Source organism: Eupeodes corollae, chromosome 3, assembly GCF_945859685.1.
Source record: "Eupeodes corollae chromosome 3, idEupCoro1.1, whole genome shotgun sequence".
NCBI classification, from domain to species: domain Eukaryota; kingdom Metazoa; phylum Arthropoda; class Insecta; order Diptera; family Syrphidae; genus Eupeodes; species Eupeodes corollae.
The window spans coordinates 21,018,667-21,033,692 of NC_079149.1; the positions used below are offsets into that span (position 1 = coordinate 21,018,667).

Sequence of the window (15,026 nt, forward strand, 5' to 3'; positions counted from 1 at the left end):
GTTGGACTGAGGCCACGACTGATACGTGCAAGAATAAGAGTAAGTTGCTGATCTTTACGGACGGCGACTTTTCAACTCACTCCATAAACAACACACAAAGTTGTACCATGATGATTCATTCATCGCAGATCATTTAAAAAATGTGAGAATCCAGGAAAGGGATACACTTCATATTTATCAGCAAATATTTGCAACGAATTCATTGATATAATGGGAAAACAAGTCCTAATGAAAATTTTAGGTGAAATTAATTCGGCAAAATATTTTCCCCTAACTGTCGACCGCTAGGTTAGGTTATAGTGGGTATCCAAGACGGAAACGGATAGTTTAATGGCCCATTGTGATACCACATGAATCTTGAGGCTTCCTCCTCAGCTCAATGAAACCATTTTGAGCCCCTTACGAAACGTGAGAGGCAGTTTTGACAGTACACCCGACCTTTCTCATTTGACTTTTGTAATTCGGTATGTTAAAAATTGTGTTCCCATCGAAAGCTGATAATGCTTTTAATACGTCGGGAAAATATTATGGTTTGCAAGCAATACTAAAGGAGAAGTGCGAATTTGCTACCTTTGCACCTTGTCAAGCACATTTTCTTAACTTCATGCGGCTGGTTGTGTGCAGGAGGCAACAAGTTTCTATCAAGTGGTTCAAAAAATATACAACTTTTGTTTGCTTCTACCTATCGTTGGAATAAATTGAATGTATGTTTAAGTTCACATAGAGTGAAACAAGATGGTCTGCACAAGTTGATGAAGTTAACACGCTCCAACATGGTTATAAGCAAATTACTGAAGCCTTGATATCTATCTCTAGAGATGCACAGCAAGCTCCATACACAAAAAGCGAAGCGTTAAGCCTGTCAAAGAAAATGTCAAAACCTGAGTTTCTCATTTTAATAGAAATTTGGAGCACAATATTAGAAAGAATTCATAAAACCAGCAAGAGCCTTCAAAAAGAAACAATAACGATTGACGTTACTGCCAATTTGCTTTGTTATTTCATAAATGATATAAGAAAGATTTTTAATAAATTTATGGCGTGTGCCAAAATTCAGAATCCGGATGATAATTATATTTTTTGTAAACTGAACTTAAACTAGGCGTGGTGGAACAAAAAAAAATAAACAAAAAAAAATTAAAAACAAGAAAATAAAAAAATATACATAGTGTGACTTGTTGTTGTGGCTGTTCTAGTCTTAAGCAGTTTAAAGACAGAAAAGGTAGTTTAAGTTTTATTTTATGGACGTAATTTAAAGTAAAATTTAAAAAAAAATATTGAAAATAGTTTTTTTTTTATTTTTCTAGTAAATAGTAAAATAAATAAAATTGAATTGGTGTAAAAAAGATCTTAGGGCGGAAAAGCATTAGTATGAAGTATTATTGCTTAACTTAGAGCTTCCGTATGGGACCAGTAAGCTATGTATTAGTTATAGTTAACTAGGCTAGTTTTATGAATTTTTGTCTAGCTTTAAGATAGGTTTAAGATTCAAGTAATAAAAAATGAATTTAAACAAAAAACTGCGTTGGCCCGTCATGCCAAAGATCGAGGTTCGATCTCTGATTGTGCCATCTAAAGTTTTTTTTTCTGCACGGCTACCGCCTCTTGGGAAGAATTGATAAATTGTTCAAGAGTTATTCTTGTAATTAAAAGTGCATTCTCAAATAAGCTGGCTTAAAACTGTAGGTGCCCTCCATTCCTGGCAATATTACTTACACACAGGAATGGTCATGGTCAAGATTCGTAAGTCACTAGGCCCTAGTTCTCAACGGAAGTTTCGCCATCTATTTTTAACTTCCCATAGGAAGTTATTGTAATGGGTCCGATTTGTCAAATTGAAAATTTTGACATTTCTCGACGTTTCAAGGTCCCTAGAGTCGAAATAAAAGATTTTTAGAAAGATGTCTGTGCGTGCGTGTGTACGTACGTTTGTACGTCCGTACGTTCGCCACGTTTTTTTCGTCGTCCATAGCTCAAGAACCAGAAGAGATATCGACTTCAAATAAATTTTGTTATACAGATAATAAGGCAGAAAGATGCAGAAAGGGCTCTCAAGAAAATTGCGTGGGTGGTTTTTTTACCATAGCAGTTTTAAAAAAAGGTGAACATTTTGGTTAACCCTAAATATCTTACAAACCAAAAACGCTAGAGACTTCAACTAAATTTTATATAATATATTGTAACGTGATACCAAACAGGTATATTTTTTGAAAAAAATCAATATAACGTTTTTTTTTTTTAAATCAATAAAACTGAAAAAAAAAATTTGTCACCTCCAAAATTTTACGACTGAAATATGATTTCATCTCTAAAACAATTTTGTGCAACAAAGAATAATGTTTTTGAAATCTGATGAAATTTTGAGAAAAATCTAATTAACAGTTTTTTTATAAAAAATAAAAATCTAAAAAAAAAACATTACTCAAAGTTCGTAAAAATTGAATATCGATTCAAATATCTTTTCAAAAACTTGAAATTTAGGCTTCAAACTTATTTTATCTTATAAGAAATATTGTTTTCAACATTCTGAAAAATTTTGAAAACAATACTAAAACTTGTTAAATAATTACTTTCGACTCAAATAGTTTTACTTTCGAATTGACAGTTTTTCTTACAAAAAATAAAAACCTAAAACAATGTATAAAAGTTGGTAAAAATTGATTTTCGACTCAAATATCTCTTCAAGAATGTGAAGTATTGGCTTCAAACTAATTTTATCTTATAGAAATATTGTTTTCAACATTCGATAAAATTTTGAAAACAATACTAAAACTTGTTAAATAATTACTTTCGACTCAAATAGCTTTTCAAAAATTAAAAATATTGGCTTCAAACTTATTTTATTTCACAGAAAATATTGTTTTTTATATTCAGTAATTTTTATATAAAAATCCAACAGTCCGTTTTTTCATAAAAAATAAAATCTACAAAAAATAGTACGAAAATTTGGTAAAAATTGATACGAGTAGGTACATTATAGACAAACTTTTAAGAAAGACAAATCGACAGACGGGATGGCAAGTTATCAGTGTGGGTCGCATCCCAGCCATTTTTGTTTATATTATTTCAAAAACCGATCAACATTTTTAAACGAAATTCAAATTTAAAACGTTTATTTATTAACTTCAAATAAGTAGGTATAGAGAAAACAATTCAAAAAAAGCTCCAAAGGTTTTTGAAAAAGGATTAATATATAAAAAATACCTTTAATTAAAATACCTTTTGAAAATTAAATTGATTTTTCTAGTAGTTTAAGGTATTTTACAGTCTTAAAAAAATTGCGTTTGGACGACTCAGTCGTGCATTTTATTTAATTTACGTTTTCTGGTTTCAGATGCCAAAGGATCTTGCGCCAAAAACTTAGAAAAAAAATAGTTTGTACATATTACAGGGCCAATAATTTTCTATTTTAAAATTTTAGCTCAATAAATTATTTTGGAATTTCGTATTAAGTGTGAAAAGATTCCGGCTGGAATTAAATACTTTACAATTCCGTAGTTGGTCGAATTTTATGACTATATCCATCGCATAATACGTTAAAGTATTTTAATGTGAATCATGATGTTCGTAGTAAGTTTTAATTTTAACTAATTGTTAAATTGTCAACCAATTTACTAACGTAGTAGCCAACAATCAACCGATATTATGACACTTCGAATGACAGTTGAGTTTTGACAGGTGTTAAATAACAGTGCTTCCGTTTCCTAAATCGTTTTTTTTTTAAATTAAACAAAAACGGTTTTGGATATCATTAATATTCTTTATTTCTGTGAAAGGACGTTTGATGCCATTATATATGAAACTCAATTTCTTCTGCATGGCAACAACGTTCACGCTTGAAGAAGTCCAGACTCTGAAACCAATTTTCGTCGGTCTTCAAGCATAAATCGGTTTGTGGTGCCGGCCACGGTAGCTAACCATATCACAGTAACGTGCCGGTCTTGATCATCAAGGAAAAAAGGAAGATGTAGGCAATGACGCCGCCGTGCAAGCCCATAAACCACACCAAACCGTAATTTTTTCGAGATGCAATGATGACTCGTGTGGATTACTGCCTGACCAATACCACATATTTTGTTTATTGACTAAACAATTGAGCCAGAAATGAGCCTCATTGCTGAAGATGATTTTTCTTTTGGTGATGAAGCGGCTTCAGTTCTTGCGTCAAGATCTTTTCGCAAAATTCGCCACAACGACCTCAAGGAGATGCCCAAACACTTGAGAACGACGTGTAAGAGACACATTTAGGATTTCTGCAACTGAAGCTTCAGCGACAGAAATATTCTCTACACTAAGGGCATTTCTTTGTCTCACTGGCACGAAAAAATTTTGTACTGTGCCTGTGGATTCCAATTTGTCCTCCAAAGATGCTCAATTGTTGAACTGATCTAGGACGATCATGACGACCATAAATTAGACGTAGCGGTCTTAACCTTGAAGCCACTGACTCCAAATTTCTGTATTATTTTTTTAAAAATGTCGACTTGTTGTTGGCTCGTATATCTTTCCATGATCAAATGGCAAACTTTACAGAAGAGAAATGTCAAAAAAGTGGCAAAAAGTATGCCGTCGTTTGCTTTCCCCGTCACTCTAATTTTGTAGCGCCCCTGTTGAAAAACCTTGTACATTAACGAAATTACTAATATTTTCTTTTTTGTAAAAACACGAATTTCCATTTAAAGGAAAAACGTATGCTTTAAGCTTGTTTTAAGAGGTACTTAAGACGTTAAACGAAATTAGTAGTAATTTTGGTAAATTTCGAACCTCTATAGAAAAAAACTGTCGTCTACAAATTGTTTTATTGCTTTTTATTATAATTTTTTAGTCAATGTCTTTCTACTTTTGGAAGATAATTGATTCGAAATAAAGTTCAGTTTTTTGAAAGAGAACTGAGTATTGGATTTTTCCCCAATTTTAGCACGTGTCAGAAACGTTGTTCTTCGTTTTATAAAATTATTTTGGATTTATATTCTAGGGACCTTAAAACGTCAAGAAAATTCAAACTTAACATTTCCATAAATTGGATTGATTGCAATATATTTCTTGACAACCATCCGTTCACTTCCACACAAAAATCTGGTGTTAGCTCTTATCGCCCAAAACCTTAAAACTCAAATAAAAAATTTCAAAACACACAAAAAACTGCATTAATCTATTTGAATAAATCATTTCGAACATATTTTGAGGAGTTTTTGTATTTGTCATGGACATTCTTATATATTTTGGTTTTAGTTCATTTCAGTAGCTTGGTAAAAAAAAATGTCAAAAGAGCTTTTAAATTTCGTATTTTAAGAAGAACCCTTGACTTGTTTACCCTACTGTTGAAGTAAGAACCGTGTAACGTAAATGCATATCAACGTTGTATTACTTTATGTTTTTATTTATCTCTCTATCTCTCTCTCTCTCTCTATCTCTCTTTTCAATACTTATTATTTTTATTTTTTTTGCAGATTTTATGGTACTATGCCAAATCCTGTTAAATCAGGCCAAGGATCCTATAAAGTTCAACCTGGCAGAATTGAGAATTACATTACCGGTCATTCATCCGTATCCGAAAAGGAAAAGAAAGAGGTACGTATCGTACGTTACACGTTATACTCAAAATTCTTAAGTGAATAAACGTACAAAAATGTATGAAGATTATTTTATACTTACATATTTATATTATTTTTATGTGATATAAATACATGAATATACGAATATAAGAACATCAGAATATTATAATAGAATTCATATACGCTACTATACGATACGATACGATACACGTAACGTATAAACATCATATTCATTTATCTAAATCTTCTCCAAAAACTCCTTCAATTTCCTTCCTTGTCCATAAACTCCCTCTCTCTTTTTTTCACCGTGATTTCATATTTATGAAATATTTATATTTACATATTGCTCCTTTTTTTATTCCACACTCCTTGATCCTGATTCCAGATTCCCAGACTCCACAACTTTATGTGTTGGCTACCTTTATCTAACCATGTATACCTATAAATATGAGCATAAATGTTGTGTCTACGAGTAGAGTTTGTGTGTGTGTGTGTGTGCCTGCTTCCTTGCTATGCTTACACGGAGGAACCTTTAAAAATATCCTTCCTCTCTTGCAATCTATCAATAAATTTCTTCATCCTTTAACGTCCATCGGGTCGTTTTCGTCGTTCGAATCGTGTGTCCTTTATGTAGTTTTGTGTGTGTGTTTTCGTCCTTTTTTATTTTTTTAATGTTTTTATTATTCTTCTTAAAATGCACATTCAAATAAATGTACTCGTCGTACAATCCAAGGGGAACACAAAATAAACAAGAAATGGAATATGTAGGAAGATATTTGAAGAAAAAAATACTAAAAACCTCGTTGTGTTTTGATATGAATACGGTTGGAAGCTCCTCCAACAAGGTCCACCAAGGATACCTACCAAAGTCCAAGTACTACTTAAAATTTGATGTCCTACTAAAAAATTGTCTTAAAACTTGTGGTATTTTGCAATACTTTTTCTTCTAAACATCTTATTAACGGTCACTTAAGTATATCCCTAACTGCAAGTGAACTCAAAAAATTTAATTTTATGTCAGGCATATTTTTTTCTGGAGACGTGTGGTTTTAATACATAAATAGACGCAATATGTCGAAGATCGTTAAATAAGTTATTAGTAGTAAATTATAGCGTACAAATTTTATTTCAATTTCATCAAAAAATCAATAAATATCTCCACCTACTCCGATCGCTAGCAAATGTCATCTTGTTGCACGTAGCATCATTCAGGGCAGAATGGACTTTCATATTATTCATTTGTTCAAAAATTTGTCGAAATACAAAATTTGCTTATGATGTTATTTTCTATACAAACAAATTTACTTAAGCGAATTTTTTATTAGTTGAATTCATATGATGACATTTGACACCTGTCATGTTAAGTTTCATAGCATCGATCCTTTTGAGGTCATTTTTTGACTACTTTTTGACACATATTGGGCGGTGTTGGTTTTGGTTTTGGTTTTTAAGTGCTCAAAAGTTAAAGGTTTATCTGCATAAATACGGTCTTTCGCGTAGCTCCACAAAAAATAAGTTCAGTGATGTAAAATCGCATGATCTTAATGGCAAATTGATATTGTCACTTGCAATAAAGCCAAATAAATATTCCCTCGAGTTATGGGGCGTGTGGCACCGTCTTGTTGAAACCACATATTCTCCAAGTCGTATTATTTAATAGCAGGCGAAAAAAAAGGCGGTTCTCATATGACCACAACGTTCCGAATTGACGGTGACTGTCGTTTCGAAGAAGTAAGGTCCAATCACACCTCCAGATCAACGAGTGCACCAAACTGTGACTTTTTGTGGTTGTAATGGACTCTCTTCAATTAGTTGACGATTCTCCGTACCACAAATACGATAATTTTGTTTAATAACAAATTGCCGTCCACCGCCTGTTGTTCAAGCCCCCATTCGACGTATTTACGATGTTGTGAATGATGGCTTCAGTTTTTATGTGAGTTGAACTTTATATGGATGCAGATGTAAATTCCTAAGAACGACGAGGAATCGACACATTCGGGTCTTCGGCAACCCTTTCACTTACAGCAACGGTCTGAACAAGCCTTAACAACCAATCCAGCCTCTTGAAAATTTTTTGACAATTTTGCTAATTACTTGCGTAGTTGGACAACTATGTAAACCATAATCTCTTCTTAAAGCACGATGTAAGGCTGTGGCAGAATCTTCATTTGTGTAGTAGGTTTTTGAAAAATGTTAAGCATTGTGCGGTACTTCGGATCGGGAGCGATCCATTTTCGTAAATTCCAAACTTTCAACTAAAAAAACTTAGTTTGACAGATGTGGAATTCAAGTACTAAAAAGTTTAGGGTTGTCAATTTCGTGGTTTCAAACTGGCAGCTCTAGCATTTAACACCTGTCAAAATCAGCTGTCATTTGAAGTGTATTAGTGTTAACTGAATGTTGGCCTTTTACTATATTAAATCGTTTAAAAATTGAAACACACTTTAAGATAATTGGCATTAAAATACTTTAAATTGTCATACACCTTCATTTGACCAATGGAAGATCGATAATGTTCTTCCACGAAGACGGGTTTGAAAGTCTAAGTACACGTCTTTTCGTGTCAGAAGTTCCTTCCAACTGGGACGGTCTCAATAATTACTTCAGGATCTTTAACTGGTCACTATGCTTCCTCGATAGTGACGTCGACGATAGCGCTGATATGATCACAAGTTTAATTCTCCTGGGAAAGAGAACTTTTATACCAAACAGGGTTAAGAGTATCAGAAACAAGGAAAATGCTTGATTTGATGCGAGCTGTAAAGAGGTTATTAGGTCCAAAGAGGTTAGGTAAAAAACCATGAAAAATTCTTCCTCTTCTTCGGTTCCTACGCTCGTTGTCGATGACACTCCTTTTGTTAGCTCTTTAGAGAAAGCTAATCTCTTTGCTAGGCGGTTCGCCGCAATTTCTACGCTGCCAGTGAGTGTTATGACTCCGCCTGTACTTGAGCGATTTAGTGATTCTATGGGACCAATTCTTTCTCTCACTCGCACTGTAGCGAGAGTCCTAAAAGATCTTAACATACATAAATCCGCTGGTACGGATGGTATCCCCGATATTATTCTGAAGAGGTGTTCTTCAACGCTGGCAAAACCACTGCGTAAGCCTTTTCATCTCTCCTACCCCTCAGGTCTCGTTCCGAGAGGATGGAAAACTGCATTTGTCCAGCCCATCCCCAAAAAAGGCGAATCTTACTCGCCCTCTAATTACCTAAAGATTGCACTTACGTCCCTTCTTTCTAACGTCATGGAAACGCTGATTAATTATCAGCTCAAGAAATATCTTGAAGATCGAAAGCTTCAATGACCGGCAGTATGGCTTCTCACCGAACAGTGGAGCAAATCTTTACATCGCTTTGGAGAAAGTGAGATAATTGCACTTGATATTTCAAAAGCATTTGATAGAGTCAGAACCTCTCATCGTAAATGGGTCCTTCCAGTTTTCACGAATGTCTGCTTTATTGGATTAGTAATCACCCTTCGGATCGTTCCATACTTGTAGTATTAGATGGATTCAATTCTGAAAACCATAAAATAAATGATGGTGTGCCCCAGGGCTCTGTTCTATCTCCAACACTCTTTCTCATTTTTATTAATGATCTCTTGTCTGCAACAACTAATCCAATACCTTGTTTTGCTGACGATAGCACTCTCAGCTTTTCATATTCGTTTCCAGACTCACAACCCTCCTCTTAGGATTTGGAACTGCAACGACAAAATATGATAAGCTCATTAAATTCCGACCAAAACAGCATTGTTCAATGGGGATTAAAAAACCGCGTGAAATTTAAAGCTTCGAAAACCCAATGCTGTCTTGTATCGTTAAAGCGAGATATACCCCCATTGCCATTATCCATGGATGGCACTTGCATCAATGAGACTGAGCACCTTAATATTCTCGGTATGTGTGTCACCAACCACATATTGTGGAATGATCACATACGCGATGTCGCCAAAAATGCCGCACGATACTCCTGCAACTAACTTAAGCCTCTTGGATAGTATTGAACGTAGAGCATTTAAATTGATAGATGATAATATCATCATAAGTTCATTTACTTCGCTTGAACATCGCCGTAAGGTCTCTTGGCTGAAACTTTTGTACCGTTATTTTAACGACTCATGCTCTAGTGAAATAGCTAGTTGCGTTCCTTAAACAGTTCGACCATAATACTCGCGCTTCTAGGAGTGCTCATCAGTATACCCTCGAGCCCAACTTCAACCATACTGTCAAATACAGAGATTCGTTCTTTAGACCATATGTGATGTTAAAACCACTGGCCAATAAGCCGCACAACACGGCTTGCTTTATTGCGGGAGAAGTTTCATGATCCGGTAATTCAAATTTTGGCGACGTCAATTCTGCCACCAAAATCAGGCGATTTGTACACCTCTTGATTTTTTTCTACGGGATCACGCAAAATGTCGGCTTCAAAAAATAATTTGCCAAACTCCAGACGCATTAAAAACCAATGTTACTCATGTTATGGACGAGGTTCCCGCTGAAATATGAGAAATAGAACTTTATAACGAAATAAAATGCACATCAGAAATATTTTACTTAGTTTTACTTTTGAAAACGAAAAATGAGTGGCCATGTATTATTTTCAAAAAAAATCAGTCGTAAGCTGAGGATACTTAATGACAAACACAATCCACAAGATTATTCTATAATTTTACTCTCTCAAATAATAAAGAATGAAAATGCACTTGGGAGTATACACACTTTTTCTTTTTAATTGTTTTGCCTTATTGCAAATCATAAGGCTTCTTGCAACAAAATATTTTCCCTGAAAATAACAACTATGGACAAATAAAACCAGAACCTTGTGGCTTTGAACTGTCAATCCTTTTTACATGCGCGTAATGTCAGGAATGAAGCGGACCTACAGTTTTAAGGCCAATTAGAGAAACACCTTTCATGACGATCATCTCTAGCAGACCTCATGCATAACTGTTCTCATTTCTAACCATTTCGCCAAGAATACCAAAAACCAAAGTCTTTCAAGCTCAACTCTATAATCATCTAATAATCTACATATGTTACTAGTAAAAGCTAATGATTAAAGTGTCGCCGGAGTTGTCCTTTCTCCCTTAGGCTTTTCTCTCAATCACTTCTAACCAAAATTATGAAATAGTAGACGTGCCTCAATCATATCGTTTAAACAGAAAGACGCCCATGAATCTTTAATGAAAGCTAAAGATCCAAAAATAACCTTTTAAACATAGACTTCCCAGAACAAAAAAAATTGTTAGGATCCAAGAAATTTCTTAAGATAGTTTGCATATTTCTAATAAAATTGATTTTGAACTTCTTAAATCAACATAAGACAAAGGTTTTCCTCATGTTCACAAGTTTTATTGTTGAAATTGTATCTTAAGTCATCTCATAGTTAATTTGGATTTGTTTGCCATATGGCAAAGTATCCTTAGTCAGATAAATGACTATTTCAAAGCATTCAACAATAAAAATAAGCTTGGAAAATAAAATAATCTTAATTCTCCTTAAAATATCTACACAACATTTTGTGTTGGCCGAAGATATTTTTCCTTATATAAACTTAAGATGTTTTACCTTGCTTAACCAATAAATATTTTCAATATTTTCATTCAAAGGAAAAGGAGTGTTTAGATATCAAAATAACTTTTTGAAAATGAGCTTTAAAATATTAGAATTCCATCAAAATGGCCAACAATAAAACAATTTTGGTATTAAAATGTATGTCCTTCTGGACAACACACATCCTTTCTTTATCTCGTTGAGTATAATATTCCTTGAATTCTGGTGTATTTCGATAAAGAAATGAAGTATCCTTTTGAATAATATAAACAATTCACATACAAAATACACATTGACTTTAAGGGCAAGAAAAACATACAACTTGCACTCGATCTGTTGTGTCCTTTCTCCTTCAAATTGTTGTTCTTTCTGCAGGACTTTTGTGATTCTGTGTCTTTTTTAATGTATGTACTCGTATACTCTGAAGGTAGAAGACACTGTTTGGATGTGTAAATATATTCATTTATTTTGTATAAATCCTTAAAATATTTATTCATCCTTTCTGATATGCGCGATATCATAAATCATCTTCATCACATAGTAAAGGTACATGTTTTATAGTCGACTTCTCCCAAGAGAGAAATCAATTTATCCTTCTGTCCGGACCAACGACCCTTCGACCAGCAAACCAAATAATATATCAACCATTCCCTTATATTTCTGTCTGTATTGCAGACAGTATAAACACAGACATACCCCAAAAGAAAAGGATATATGAAGGAGCTGGAGAAGGACGAGGAACGTACAATGATGAAGGCGTTTCGTTGAGAAAATTGGAATTAAATTTTCACAATTAAGAGAAAAATACTTAAATCTGCTATTATTTTTGTCTTTTTGCTACTTAAAGAAACTTACCTTTGCACCTTTTGAACAGTGCAAGTGGATTCATTTTAAAAATCAGAAAAAGAACTTAAAAAAACAAGGATAGCACCACAGGAGCAACAAAAATGGCAAGGATGTGAATTATATTTTTATTTTTATTTTTTTGAAAAGAAGGATTATTTATGTTCTTTTGTTTTAACTCGAAGTGCTGCTGCGCTTATTCACTCTCTCTCTCTTTTTTATTTTGAAACCTTTATTCGTTGCATTTTCCAATAAATGAAATGGAACTGCAATTAAGAAGAAAAAGGATTTTCATTGAATTATAGCTTTGGGGATTAAAATACTATGCTTAGGTACTATTGCAGCTTTTCCAATCAAGATGAACGACTTTAAGGACTCCTTATTCTCATTATTATGGTGCTTGCAAGTCTTATTATTATTATTTTCTTTTTTCAGTTTAATTCTTTCAAAAAAGGATTAAATGTTCCTTTAGTCTTAGTGTACCTTTTATTTATTCGTAAGTACAGGGCGAACTCTTAGGGATTACCGGTACTGTTGTAATTACATTTTGCTTTGTTTCACCTGAATGATTAACAAAGGGGGTGAAGATGAGAGGTCGTGGAAATCTTTAATATATATATATTATTTTTAATGGGTGCGGGATTTAGAAAGAAAAGATTTTTAATAACAGTGTTTGGAAGATGATTAAAAGAATGTTGAGTTCTTAGTGATTGAAATACTCACTTTGTGATTTAATTATTTTTAATACTAAAGAAAAGAAAATTCTGAAGAGATTTTAAATATGTTTGTACGTAAATTTAAATAGAGGGAAGTTCCATGAGGAAGTTCTACGAAAGAAGACAGTTTCAAATGGTATTCAATTGAGAAGGAAGATTTAGAAGGATTCTTTCGGATTTTAGATAACTTAGAGAAATAGCACTTTGATTAGAATTCTATGAACGTTTTAATATTTATTTATTATTTTATTTTTCATTTTATTTATTTGAAGTATGTTGAGATATTAAAGGATATTGAAAAACTTTAGCATAAATTGGTTGAAATCACCACACAAAATTGCACGTTTGCTGCTTGTATTTTGATAAGTAAAAAGGTTTTGAATTACCCGTTGGTAGAATAGGCGTAGCTCGATCTGAATTTAAAATTAATTTTCGAGCAAAACTACATTACAATAAATTTATGAAATGAAGGGGTTAACCTTTGTTTTGTTTATAATTTTAAAGCTGGTATTATTTGATATGATTTTTCTTAGTAAAATAAAAAATCCTAAAAAAAAACACTTAGGCGTATACGCACTTTTTTATTTTGCCAATATTTTTGCTCCAAGTTAAACTTGTCCAGGTTCGAACTCCAAGTTGTTACTTGTGCGCGCCACCTGATCCACGGTCTTGATTTACACTGTCCTGTGGATGTGGATTTGAAGACTTTCCGGACTGGAGCATGAGTTTCCAGCCATCTAAGACGTTGGACTTTTATCCTCTTGCCAAGGCTGCGTTGCTGCACAATTCGAACAACTCGTCGTTCCATCTTCTCTTTAACTCACCAGAGAGGGACTACTCAATTACTTTCTTAGTTCAAAGAAACAGCGGTGTGATATAAGCGCTAGTGTTGTTTTCTGTGTTCAAAGCAGAGCCTAGGCAGACAAAGTTCTTAACTATCTAAAGTTACGTCTGTCGATGGTGACGTTTTGACCGAGGCATAGGTGTTGTAGATTCTATTTAGATGACAGCATGTATTTTGTTTTGCCCTCATTTACCTCTTAACGCCGCTTTTGCCTCAATACTCGCAAAAGTTCTATTGACATCACTCTGAGTTCTTCCGATTATTCCAATCTTATCAGCACATGCTAGTAATTGAATAAACCTTTGAAAGATAGTGCCTCTAGTGTTGACGTATGAGTTCTGCGCTATTCATTTAAGGACGATGTTAAGGAAATCGCATGACAGCTCATCACTTTGTCTAAAGCCTTTTTTGACATCGAAAGGTTCTGTTTAGTTGTTTTCAACCTTTATAGAGCAGCGTGAATTCTCCATGGTCATCATGCACAAACGGACGAGTTTGACAGCGATGCCAAAACTAGACATGGCTATATACAGTTCGTTCCTGTATAAGCTGTCATATGCGGCCTTGAAATCGATGAAGAGATGGTGGTATCGATTTGCTGTTCTTTGTTTTTTTTCCAGGATCTGCCATGATGTGAATATTTGATCGACTGTGGACTTTCCTGGTCTAAAACCACACTGATAAGGACCTATCCGGTTATTGACGAATGGGCTTTAGACGTTCACATATTACACCAGAGAAGATTTTGTAAGCGATGTTAAGTAGGCTGAAGCATCTATAGTTGGTGAATTTTAGAGTGTTTCCTTTTTTCATAATCGGGCAAACAGTACTAAGGTTCCACTTATCGGTCATCCATTTTTCCGACCATATGTTACAGATAAGGTGGTGCATGCTCCTAACCAACTTATCTTCATCTGCTTTAAGGAGCTCGGCAATCAAGCCATCTTTTCCCGCGGCATTGTTAGACTTCAGCTAAGATATTGCAATCTGTACTTCGTCTAAGTTGGGAGGACGGGATTTTTGGCTTTCGTTGTCTATGTTGTTGATTCTTCGTTGCTGTTATACAGTCTGCAGGAGTAGTCCTTCCATGTTCTCAACATTGACTGCGTTTCCACTATGATGTTTCCGCTATCGTCTTTTCAGCCTTCGGTTCGAGATTTATGCACATATGTATTGTGAATTACGCTCTTAAAACTTTTGACCTTCATTTCTGCTTTTGAACCTCTCAACATCTTCGACCTTTCGCTTCTGTTGGTCTCTGTTTTTCCTTCTCAGAAGTCGGTGTCCCTCTTGCCTCTTCTGCTCATACAGCTCGTTAGTAGTTCTCGTCCTTCTATGCAGCACCTCTTCGCATGCATGTTGTTTATCTGTACTTGCCTGGTGACATTTCTTATCAAACCAGGAGTTTCTTGTTGGTGGTTGCTTGAAACTCAGCACGTCAGAGGCAGCTTCTATGCCACTGGTTCTCGATACATTATGTTGGCGGCAAAGAACTTCGAAAGAGG

General features: G+C 34.3%; 1 protein-coding gene across 16 annotated transcripts in view; it reads left to right on the forward strand.

Moving 5' to 3' along the window:
* The window catches only part of LOC129952848 (sorbin and SH3 domain-containing protein 1), a 360,372-nt gene that overhangs the window by 231,718 nt on the left and 113,628 nt on the right, over positions 1-15,026 (forward strand). For all 16 annotated transcript variants that reach the window (XM_056065716.1, XM_056065715.1, XM_056065719.1 and 13 more), the window contains one exon: positions 5,451-5,571. In XM_056065716.1, coding sequence (XP_055921691.1) covers positions 5,451-5,571 — 121 coding nt within the window. The remainder of the gene's footprint in view (positions 1-5,450; positions 5,572-15,026) is intronic.